The sequence below is a fragment of the Choloepus didactylus genome, assembly GCF_015220235.1.
Source record: "Choloepus didactylus isolate mChoDid1 chromosome 25 unlocalized genomic scaffold, mChoDid1.pri SUPER_25_unloc1, whole genome shotgun sequence".
NCBI classification, from domain to species: Eukaryota; Metazoa; Chordata; class Mammalia; order Pilosa; family Megalonychidae; genus Choloepus; species Choloepus didactylus.
In genome coordinates this window covers 2981912-2993948 of record NW_023637606.1, presented here as the reverse complement: position 1 = coordinate 2993948, position 12037 = coordinate 2981912, and the positions used below count along the sequence as shown (strand labels likewise).

Below are 12037 nucleotides of genomic sequence, written 5' to 3'. Positions count from 1 at the left end.
GGATGAGGAAGAGCAATTAAAGGAAAAAAAGGAAAAAAAAAAGAGTAAATTGGGCAAGGCAAAGGAACGGAAAGGAAACCGGTGTGGCTGGAGGGGCTTGGACAGAGCGGAAAGTGATGGGAGACAAGGTCAAAGAAGCAGGCAGGGGCTAGACCCAGAACTTTCAATGGGAAAAGTACCTGCAGGTAAAAATACACTATCAACCAGATTCTTACAAACCAGGTAAGAAGACTGCAAAAATCAATGAAGAGGTTTAAGAAAAATGTTTAGCATTCTTAACATAGCGTGGGTGGGGTGGGTGGGAGGTTTTCTGGCAGCTTTGGGTGTGTGGAGTCAGGGAGAATAAATCTTAAATTTAGAAAATATTCATCGAGCACTTATTTTGTGTGGCAGAGACACCTCACGGATGCCATCCCAGCTCTCAAGGAGTGTAGGGGTGATGAGATGGTGGATCCATGGGAATGGGGCACATCCCTGCCAGGTTCCCACTCGGAAGCAAGCGGACTGGGCTACAGAGAGCAGAGGTTCTTGACTGTTGTGTTTTCTCTACCCACCATGGAGATACCCCAGACCCACTCCTTCCACTACAGGTTCGAAAATCTGGGAAACCATACCTGGGAAAATCTTCATCCTGCCACACCTCCTTCACATCCACGTTTTCCATCCGGAGGGTGGCTTCTGTGGTCCCCATGGGAACCAGGAGGAGGTTACAGCTTGAAGAAAAGTCCTGAAGAGGAGCCACAGACAGACAGACAGACAGATGGGTTTTACTGGACAATAATTGTAACAAGAATTTCCCCACCTGTGTGCAGCACTTTGGAAATCGATCTGCAAATAGCTCTTGCATCTATCATCTTGTGCAAGCATCACCCTCATTTCACAGATGGGGAGCCGGAGGCTTAGAGAGTTGGGGACACCCAGCTTTGCCCAGGGAGGTCTGGAGTGTGAACCCAAGTGAGGAAGGTTCTGCTTTGGAAGCTCCTGCTTTGGAAGCTCTGAAGTCCACCTTCTCCAGGGAAACCAAACAGACACGTCCTCCCTCCATTGTTATGGACCTCAATGGGAAGCGATAAATCCCATCTGAAGATCTTTCTTATCGACGTGCCGATTAATCGTTAGTATGCTTCATTGTCCCTGCTGGGATTACCACTTTAAAACTGCACCTGCTCAGCCCCAACCCTCCTCTGTCTGCTCCAGGCCACCTGCCCTGCCTCTCTGTCTCCCCGCGAAGAAACAAGTTCTGACAACCTGACCCCAGGGCCAACTGAGGCAGTGAGGGACACAGTAATGCCAACCCCAAAAAGCCAGCTCGGTTTGAGGAGCTCACAGGGGTGGGCAGAGTGGAGGGTGGGGGTGGGGACCTCTGGGTGGTGGCTTAAGTGCTAGGCTCTCCGGAGGTCTGGATGAGGGTCTACCTGGGTTTACAACACACCCCCAGGCCATTCCCCAGACAGGCCTCAGTTTCCCTGCCTGTAAATGAGAGTTGGACGAGAGATGACCTTTGTGAAAACTTGCAGCCACAACATCTCAGGATCCTGGGACTCAACCAACACCACCCATCTGTCCTTTGAAAACTGGGGTTCTCACTTGGCAGTGTCTGGAGATAGGTTTGGTTGTCATGACTGGGGGGTGTGTGTGTGGCTGCTAGCACTGAGTGGGTGGAGGTCAGGGGGTACAGCTCGACACCCTACACCCCCAAAAATGCCTTATTTTATGTGTCAACTTAGCCAGGTTATGGCGTCCATTTGTTTGGCCCAACGTTGCCCATGATGGTAGATCTCATCCAATGAGTTGGAGGCCCTAAGAGCAAAGAACTAAGATTTTGAAAGAAAGAAGAAATTCTGCTTCAAGACTGCACCGTCTCACTGTCTACTCCTCTCCAAGTGTCCAGCCCACTGGCCACCCCTACAGATTTGGGATTCAAGGCTTTGACATCACCCTTACTGTAATTTCCAGCCTACCACCCTGCCCTACAGATTTTGGACTCACCAGCCCCTGCAAAGGTGGAAGCTAATTCCTTAAAATAAATCTCTCAATATATTTATATATATAAACACATGTATATCCTATTGGTTCTGTTTTTCCAGAGAACCCTGATCAATACAGATTTGGGTCCCACGTGTCCATCAAGCCAAGGCAGAGAATGTTTTGAATGAAATAGTGGTTTCTCTGTGCCTTTGTATGTTGTACAAGGATGCAATGGAGGGCCTTCTCTGTCATGCGATGCATCAGTTCATCCTCTAAACAGTCCCTGGGTTGTTATTCCCATTTCCCGGCATTGAAGGTCCCCTGAGTGCTAGGCCCACGACACAACAGCAGCCACCTCCCCGGGGCTGGTGTCTGGCTGCTAGCTGGGCGTGTCATCCTGCAGCCTCGCTTGGGATGGTGACTCAGGAAGAGAGGACGCAGAAGGAGACTGAGTGAGGGGAGGGTCAGGATGGGAGTGGGGGGCTGGATAAAACTAGCCTCTCCCCCATCCAAGGAAGAAACGTTCTCTCTAGATTCTTGTCAACATCCTGAATGTCGTCATCCATTCTTGGGGGAGGGACAGCAAGACGCAAGACGCAGGAAAAATCGCTTCCTGATCTAAAGCAGAACCGCAGCTGCCTTCCCTTTCCAAGAGAAAGTTCCCACAAATGGAGATTGATCTAGAGGCCTTTGTGTCTGTTTTCCTCTGCAGACCTGGGGTCCCCATCCAAGCTGGGTGTGACCCCAGCCCCCAGGAAGCCTTGCCCCAACTCCCAGTCCCCGCGTCGGAGCCCACACAACCTCTAAATACAGGGTGTGATTGGGTTCCCACAGGGCCCCAAATTCAGATCCCAGCTTCACACGCGAGGACCGCGACACGGTGACACACAGTGATGGTGACTTATTAACACCTTCCATCCATGTTCAGATAAAGAAGGGCTATGGATATCCTGAACCACTTCCTCCCTCCCAACAACAGAGCAAACCTTCCAGTGTGCATCTCAAAAATCGATTTCCAAATCCACCCAGGGTGGCTTTCCCAGTCGTTCTGAGCATTAGAAAAATAGGAAAGGCAAGCAGAGGTTGGAGCTGTTCATTTCACCTTCCCAGAAAGCCCGCCGAGGTGTTTTTTTTTTTTTTTTTTTTTATCCGCCTGATCTCTAAGCTCGTCCTGAAAATGGTGCAAATCTCTGCCTCGCAGCTAAAAACGGGGATGGGTGGGTGGGGTAAGAAATTCATGGTCTTCCCGGTTTTAGGTAAAAAAGGTGGCTGTGTTTGCATACCCGGGAGGTCCCAAGAACCCGCTTCTCTGCCCCCCCCCACCCGCCCCAACTGTCGGCAAGGGGTTTGCAAGCAGCGTAGACACCCTTTGCAAGCAGAGTAGACATCTCCCTTCCGGGCAAACCTGCCTGGGCAGGAGCTGGCAGGGAGGAGGTGCACTCACCTCCGCGGCGACGGCCTCTCCGCGTCACTCGCAAACAAAGCCGAGACCTGCCCCGAGGCAGCGGGGGTCCCCCACGTCTCCGCAGCGCGGCCCCCCGAGCCCTCAGCGCCTGCCCCGGAGCCGCGCGCAGGGGCGCAAAACGCAGCCAACGACGGTCATCCCGGAGCCAGCGTGGCCCGCGCAGACACGGGTCCTTTTCTCCCGGGTGGGGTGGGGTGGGGTGGAATGCGGGTGCACGGATCGGCTCCCCACCACCCCGTACCTCGGGCTGCGGCTGCCTCCGAGGTATCTGGTTCTCTGCAGCTCGCAGCCGGCGGAGGCTCGGCTCGCTCAGGACGGTGAATTGCAGCGCTTTTGTGTGCAGGGCGGGCGGATCTGATCCCCGGGCACAGCCCCCTGCCAGGATGGCGTCCTCGCCATTGGCTGAGCCGCCAGCATCTCGGGGAGCTTCGCCAGGGGCAGCAGAGGAGAAGACTTCCTGGGGGTGCCTCATGGATTTAAAAACAAAACAAGGAATAAATAAAGAAAGAAGACAAGGCTGGCAATGGCCTCATTCCTTAGATAACGCGGGGGTGGGGGTGGGGTGGGAATAAAGCTCTTAGGGACACGTCTCTTCGGAGCAGTCTATGCAGAAGAAATAATGACCCCGAGATCCCGGGTGACCCCAGCCGGACCCCCACTGGTTGAGTCCCGGGCAGGGCTGGGTGCTGGGGAGACAGAAACTTCTCACTTGCTTCCTGGGAGCCTCGGTGCCAAAGGCGCCCCCCATCGCTGCGATCGTGCGCTGCTGCGGGAGTAATTGGAGGCGACAGTGGCGCAGTGGAGGGGTGGGAGCCAAAGGGGGTTGGAACCCTGGCCTGGCCGCTCACCAGCAAGGGCCTGGCACCTCCCAGGGCCTCAGTTTTCTCATCCAAAAAATGGAGAAATTATAGTTCTGCCCCTTCAGGATTGAATGAGATGATGAATAGAGGGCACCTTGCATTTTTGAGACCCCCGAGTAGCAACCGAGGCCTGGGGCTCTCTCCTGCCCCCTTGAAACCACTATGCTGCATTTTTGTTTTTGTTCTTTGTTTTGTTTTGTTTTGTTTTGCCTCTTCTATGGACACAACTTCGTTTCCACCATGTGCCTTTGCACCTGCTGTTCCCACAGCCTGGATGCTCACCCCCATATATTTGCATTTTCCAGATGTCAGCTCAGAAATCATGTCCTCAAAGAAGCTTTCCTTTTTCACACCCTGCCTCACCTCCCACCCCATCACCCCTTTTTCCGCTGCCTGGTCTGCCTTTTTTTTTTTTTTTTTAAGTGCAATATGCTTTTATTTACTGCGGTAACAGACACAAAACACAACATTTACCATTTTAACCATTTAAAAGTGTACAACTCAGTGGCACTCAGTACATTCACAATATTGTGCAACTGTCACCTCTAACCAGTTCCAGAACTTTTCCAGCACCCCAATTGGAAAACCCAAATGCATTAGCAAACGCTTTCCATTCCCCTCTTCCAGCCCCTTGACAACCTCTAATCTCCTTTCCGTCTCCATGGATTTGCCGGTTCTGGACATTTCGTATAAATGGAATCACACAATAGGTGTCCTTTGGTTTCTGGCTTTTTTCACTGAGCATAGCGTTTTCCAGGTTCATCCATTGTTGTAGAATGTATCAGCTCTTCATTCCTTTCTATGGTTGAACAATATTCGTTTGTCTGGAAATACCATATTTTGTTCACCCATTCATCTGTTGATGGACGCTCACGTTGCTTCTACCTGTTGGCTATTGCGAATAAGGCTGGATGAACATCGATGTACTGTTCAAATTTGTATCTGTTCAAATTCTGGTTCTCAATTTTCTTGGGTCTATATGTAGACGTGGCATTTCTGGGTCATATGGTAACTGTGTTGAGCTTACTGAGGAAATGGATTTTTCCACAGCACTTAGCACTGTTTGAAATCATTGACTTGTTTCTTTGTTTATTCTCTGCCCCCTTCACTAGAACATACATTTCAAGAGGGCGGAGATTGGTTGTGTTTCCTGCTATGTTCTCTGCACGGGGCAGAATCACCTGGCACAACAGAGATGTTCAAGAAACACAGGTAGAATATATGATTGCTCCCTTTATGGACACTAGAGAGCATTCTCCTCTTTTTGGCTGCACCAGGGTCCTTGCTATCCACATCCAAAGCATAAAGGCCAGCTGTGCCACAGCAGGGAAAGAAACCCTTAATATGGAAAAACTCAGAGACCCCAACACAAGGTTTAAACTCTCCACCCCCTGGCTAGAGGAGACGGAGCTTTTGGAAGAGACACTTATGTTTCCTGAGCAGCAGGGAATCCTTGTCAGTCCCTGGGGTTGGGGACAATGGGGCATGATACATGAGTAAGACTTTGTTCTCAGAGAACTCATGTTCTGTTGAGATGGATGCAAAGAATTCTAGGCTGTTAGAGAGACAGCTTTGGAGAGTGTGACCTGAGGGTGCTTCGGAAGACTTCCCAGGGCTGGGCGGGGATGAGGACAATGTGTGTTAGGTTTTGAGGTGTCAGTAGGAGTCCAGTGGGTGAAGAAGGGGGAGAGAAGGCATTCTGGGCAGAGAGGTGTTGGAAACGTTTGAAGAAGGGCATGTCCTTCCCTCTGAGACAGAAGCAGGAGCTGTCCATGGTTCTGAGGCCACTTCCAGGAGCTGCTGCTTGAGACCCAAGTTTGGCTCCCAGTCTGTTTTTGTCCCTTGCTAGAATAAAGAACAGGGAAAAGAAAGTGTGGGCTAGAATAGTATGTAGCACAGTGCCTGGCACATAATAGGTGCTTAGTTAAATATGTATTGGATGAACAAATGAATGAGTCATGTTTCCTGAGGAATTAGTTTCCTATTGTTGCTGTGACAAAATACCATAAATGATGTGACTTAAAACAATGTAAATTTATTATCATATAGTTCTGAAAGTCAGATGTCTAAAATGGGTCTCACCAGGCTAAAATGATGGTGTCAGAAGAGCTGGTTCCTTCTGGTGGCTTTAAAGGAGAATTCGTTTCCTTGCCTTTTCCAACTTCTACCTGCTGCCTGTATTCCTTGGTCCATGGCTGCTTCTTCTATCTTCAAAGCCAGCAATGACCACTTGAGCCCTTCTCACACTACATGGCTCTGACTTCCTCTTCTGCCTCCCACTCCCACTTTTAAGGAACTTCTCACATCCTCAGGAAGAGGGAATTATACAAGGTCTTGAACACCAGGAGGCAGGATTACGGAGCTACCCTAAGAATCTGTCTGCTACACTCTTGCAGGGTGGTTACTGGAAGAAAATAAATAGTCTAATTCATGCAAAGGGTTTTGCACATAGCAATGCTCAATGATGTCAGCTGCTGTTTTTATCACATCCCTTTATACATCACCAGCCCTAAGCATATATCTGGAGCACAACACATACTCAATAAATAGTTGTTTAGAGAGTGAATGAGTCATCAACATACGGCTTTTGTGCATCTACTATGAGCTGGTTGCCTGCAGAGGGAGACAGGAAACAACCACTGTCATCAAATAACTCATAGATTATTAAAGAAGAAAAAATATAAATATATATATTCAAGGCACTTACTTGAATAAGCCTTTGCAAAACCCTCTCGCTCTGCCTGGAACACTCTCGCATTCTTGCTGTGGGTAACAGGTTAACAAAACCCTTTCCTCTTCTGCATGAGAATTTGACTTATTACATTTTCCAGTTTCTAGTTTTGTTGTCCTGGTAATGGCATAAAACTAAAATGTCAATGGTGTTTCTAGGCAACGCTGTGTATGATAAATTGGCCACTGATTTGTAAAATGCATCAGACCACAGAAGAATGATAAATGAACTATAAATATCTGATCAGGGTTGCCAGAGCTTCAGATTTTCCTGAGTGTTGTGATTCCTGTAATTGGACATGTCCTTCTAGGGATGCTGGAAATGATGCCAATGCCAGTGCAGTTGTCACACAATCTTTGAGTACCCAGGGAGTGCAGGCTGTGAAGCTTCAGGGATCTTATCTTCTTGCATCTGAGCCATCAACTGGAGGGCCGTACGAGGACTCTTCCCATTGAAAAAAAAAATGCCTGGCACTTCCCTGCTGGCCAGCTGTTTCCTGCCCAATGCCTTCTGAGGACACTGGTGCTAAATGTGGACAATACAGTTCTGTGAATCCAGATGTCTGGCTGGACCCAAGATGTTCTCCAGCTAGGTAACTCCTACTCATCGCTCAGTTCAGAAACAGGGTTAGCAAGGGTGTAAAGAATGTGTACGCAGAAAACTACAAAACATTGTTAAAAGAAATCAAAGACCTGAATAAATGGAAAGACATTCTGTGTTCATGGATTGGAAGGCTAAATGTTGTTAAGATGTTACTTCTACTCAAATTGGTCTGCAGATTCAATGCATTCCAATCAAAATTCCAACAGACTACTTTGCAGAAATGGAAAATCAAATTATCAATTTTATTCGGAAGGGTAAAGGGCCTCAAATAGCCAAAAACATCTTGAAAATGAAGAATGAAGTGGGAGGGCTCATGCTTCCTGACTTTAAAGCATATTATAAAGCCACAGTGGTCAAATCAGCAGGGCATTGGCATAAATATAGACTAATCAATCAATGGAATCGAAATGAGAATTCAGAATCTATGGTCAATTGATTTTTGACATGGCTCCCAAGTATACTCAACTGGGATGGAGCAGTCTCTTCAACAAATGATGCTGGGAAAATTGCTTATACATAAGCAAAAGAATGAAGGGGGGCCCTACAAAAATTAACTCAAAATGGATCAAAGACCTAAATATAAGAGCCAGCACCATAAAACTCCTAGGAGAAAATGTAGGGAAACATCTTCAAGATCTAGTGATGGAAACACAGAGGCAACAGCCTCTTCAAGAATGTCAAACAGATGCATCAAACACCATAATGTCAACACCGTAATGTCAACACCTCTTTTCAATATGAACAAGTTAGGGTGGTCGCTGCTCAGATATCTCTAAAGATTGAGACAGCAATCAATTGAGAGGGAGGGATAGGAATTGACAAGACAGGATTTACCAAAGGTTTGCGAATACTGAATTTTATATAAGTTTTTTGCTTAGTTTCTAGAGTATTAGAATAGCTAGAAGAAAATAACTGAAATGGTGGAACTGTAACCCATTACATTCTTTGAAATTTGCTCTATAGCTACTTGTTAATTTGTATATTGAAAGTTATCATCTTTTTGCATAAATGTTATATTTCACAATAAGGAAATAACTGAAATTGTGGTAATGTAACTCACAATGTTCTCTGAAATTTGCTAACTACCTGTTAAATTGTACTTTGAAAGTTATGACTTTTCTGTATATATGTTACTGTGTCAGTTTGTATATTTACGCCCCCCAGAAAAAGCCATATTCTTTAATGCATTCTTGTGGGGGCAGACATATTAGTGTGGATTGGGTTGGAACCTATTGGTTCAGTGTCCATGGAGATGAGACTCACCCAACTGTAGGTGATAACTCTGATTGGATAATTTCCATGGAGGCATGGCTCCGCCCATTCTGTGAGGGCCTTGTTTAGTTTACTGGAGCACTACACAAGCTCAGACAGAAGGGGCTCATAGCGAGCTGCAGCTGAGACAGACATTTTGAGGACGGCCACTGGAAGCTGATGCAGACATTTTGGGGAACGCCATTTTGAAATGCAACCTGGGAGCAAGCAGATGCCAGCCACGTGCCTTCCTAGCTAAGAGAGGTTTTCTGGAAGCCATTGGCCATCCTCCAGTGAAGGTACCCAACTGTCTATGCGTTATCTTGGACACTTTATGGCCTTAAGATTGTAACTGTGTAACCAAATAAACCCCCTTTATAAAAGCCAATCCATCTCTGGTGTTTTGCATTCTGGCAGCAGCATTAGAAAACCGGAAGAGTTATATTTCACAATAATAAATGTAAAAAAACAAAGTTCTAATGATAGGACGTAGTTTCTTTCTTTTTTTTTTTTTTTAAGGCAACAGTGTCTTAGACTTTACACCCAAAGCACAAGCAACAAAAGAGAAAATAGATAAATGGGAACTCCTCAAAATTGAATACTTCAGTGTTTCAAAGGACTTTGTCAAAAGGATGAAAAGGAAACTGACTCAATGGGAGAAAATATTTGGAAACCATGTATCTGATAAGAGTTTGATATCCAGAATAAAAAAAGAAATCCTACAACTCAACATTAAGAAGACAAACAACCCAATTTAAATAATGGGCAAAAGATGTGAATAGACATTTTTCCAAAGAGGAAATACAGATGGCTAATAAGCACATGAAAAGATGCTTAGCTTCACTAGCTATTAGGGAAATGCAAATCAAAACCATGAGATAGCACCTCGCACCTACTAAAAAGGCTGCTATTAAACAAACAGGAAAATGCAAATGTTGGAGAGGACATAGAGAAATTGGAGCACTCATTCACTGCTGGTGGGAATGTAAAATGGTGCAGCCACTGTGGAGGATGGTTTGGAGGTTCCTCAGGGAGCTCAGTATAGAGTTGCCTTACAACCCTGCAATCCCACTACTCGGGATATACCCAGAAGAACTGAAAGCAGGAACACAAACAGACATTTGCACACTGATATTCACAGCAGCATTATTCACAATTGCCAAAAGATGGAATCAGCCCAAGTGTCCTTCAACAGAAGAACAGATAAACAAAATATGGTATATACATATGATGGAATATTATTCAGCAGTAAGAAGGAATGAAGTTCTGAAGCATGTGACAACATGGATGAACCTAGAGGACGTTATGTTGAGTGCAATAAGTCATACACAAACGGACAAATATTTTATGATCTCACTGACAGAAAGTAATTGTAATATGTGAACTCATAGACATAAAATGTAGAATATAGGTTACCAGGTTATAGAATGAAGATAAAGAATGTGGAGCAGTTGCTTAATATGTGGAGAATGTTTAACTAGGTTGAACTCAAACATTTGGAAATGGCCAAGGGTGACAGTAACACGTTATTGTGAGAATAATTAATAGTGCTGAATGGTGGGTGAATGTGGTGGAAAGGGGAAGTCATGTATGTCCCAGAAGGAAAGATGGAGGTTAAAACAGGGGAATGTATAACACAGTGAACCTTGTGGTGGACAATGTCTGTGATTAACTGTACAAATATGAAAAAGTTCTTTCATGAACTAGAACAAATGTACAACACTATTACAAGAAGTTAATCATAGAGGGGTGTATGGGGGAAAATGTACCTATTGCAAACAATGGACTACAGTTAACAGTAATATTTTAATATGCTTTCATCAACAGTAACAAATGTACTACCCAAATATTATGGGGTGAAAAATGGGGGAGGGGATAAGTGGTTTGAAGGATTTGGCTTTTCTTTTCTCTTTTTCTTTTATGGAGTAATGAAAATGTTTTAAAATTGATCATGATGATGTATGCTCAACTCTGTGTTGATGTTGTGAGCCAGTGATTGTATACTTCCGATGGTTTGTATGATGTGTGAATATATCTCAATAAAATTGCATAAAAAGTAAAAGATTAGGGTCTTGTGGTTTGATGGTCTGTTGGCATCTATAGTTCCCAAACTTTCAAATCATATCAAGTGTCCATCAAAGGGTGAATGGATAAACAAACTGTGTGTGGTCCGTTCACACAATAGAATACTATTCAGCTACAAAAAGGAATAAAGTTCTAATGCAGACTACAGCATGGATGAACCTTAAGGCATGATGCTGAAGGAAAGAAGCCAGACACAGAAGGACAAATATTGTATAATTCCATTCACATGAAACGTTCAGAATAGGCAAATCCACAGAGATGGAGCATAGATTAGTGGGGGTTGGGGGAGGGGGCTGGAAGGACGTGGAGGGGATGGGGAGTGACTACAAATGGGTACCTGGTTTCTTTGGATGGTATTCTGATTTGCTAATGCTGCCATTATGCAAAATACCAGAAATGGATTGGCTTTTATAAAGGGGGGTAATCTGGTTACAAATTTACAGTCTGAAGGCCATGAAAATGTCCAAATTAGGGCATCAACATAAGTATACCTTCACCAAGAAGGCCAATGGCATCCGGAAAACCTCTGTTAGCTGGGAAGGCACATGGCTGGCATCTGCTGATCCTGGGTTGTGTTCCAGCTCCTCTCTCAGCTCCTGTGCATTCTTCAAAATGTTGCTCTTGGGGCATTTTTGTCCTCCCTTAGCTTCTCTAGAGCAACACTGGGCTTGCATCCCCAAAGTGTCAGCAAAAGTCTGCTTTCAGCGGCCATCTCCAAAATGTCTCTCTCAGCAGCTCTGAGGTCCCTCTGTTTGAGGGCTCTTTTATAGGACTCCAGTGATTAAATCAAGACCCACCCTGAATGGGCAGGGTCCAAATCTCCACAGAAATAATTTAATCAAACGTTTCACCCGCAGTTGATTGAGTCACATCTCCATAGAAACCCTCAATCAAAGGATTCCAACATAATCAACACAAATACGTCTGCCCCCCAGAAGACTGCATTAAAGAACATGGCATTTGGAGGGAAATAATACAACCAAACTGGCACAGGGGGAGAACAAAAATGTTCTAAAATTGGTTATGGTTATGGTTGCACAACCATGTGAATTTGTCTAACCCATTGCAGAGTAC

The 12037-nt window shown here is 45.5% G+C and overlaps 1 protein-coding gene across 1 annotated transcript in view; it reads right to left on the bottom strand.

The window, feature by feature from the left end:
* ATCAY (ATCAY kinesin light chain interacting caytaxin) overlaps positions 1 to 3753 on the bottom strand; it is a 53528-nt gene extending 49775 nt beyond the window's left edge. The window contains exons 1-2 of the mRNA XM_037824205.1: positions 3413 to 3753; positions 615 to 727 (exon numbers count right to left, since the gene is read on the bottom strand). Of these exons, the coding sequence (XP_037680133.1) occupies positions 615 to 691 (77 nt within the window). The 5' untranslated portion in view covers positions 692 to 727; positions 3413 to 3753. The remainder of the gene's footprint in view (positions 1 to 614; positions 728 to 3412) is intronic.
* Positions 3754 to 12037: the final 8284 nt, after the last annotated feature.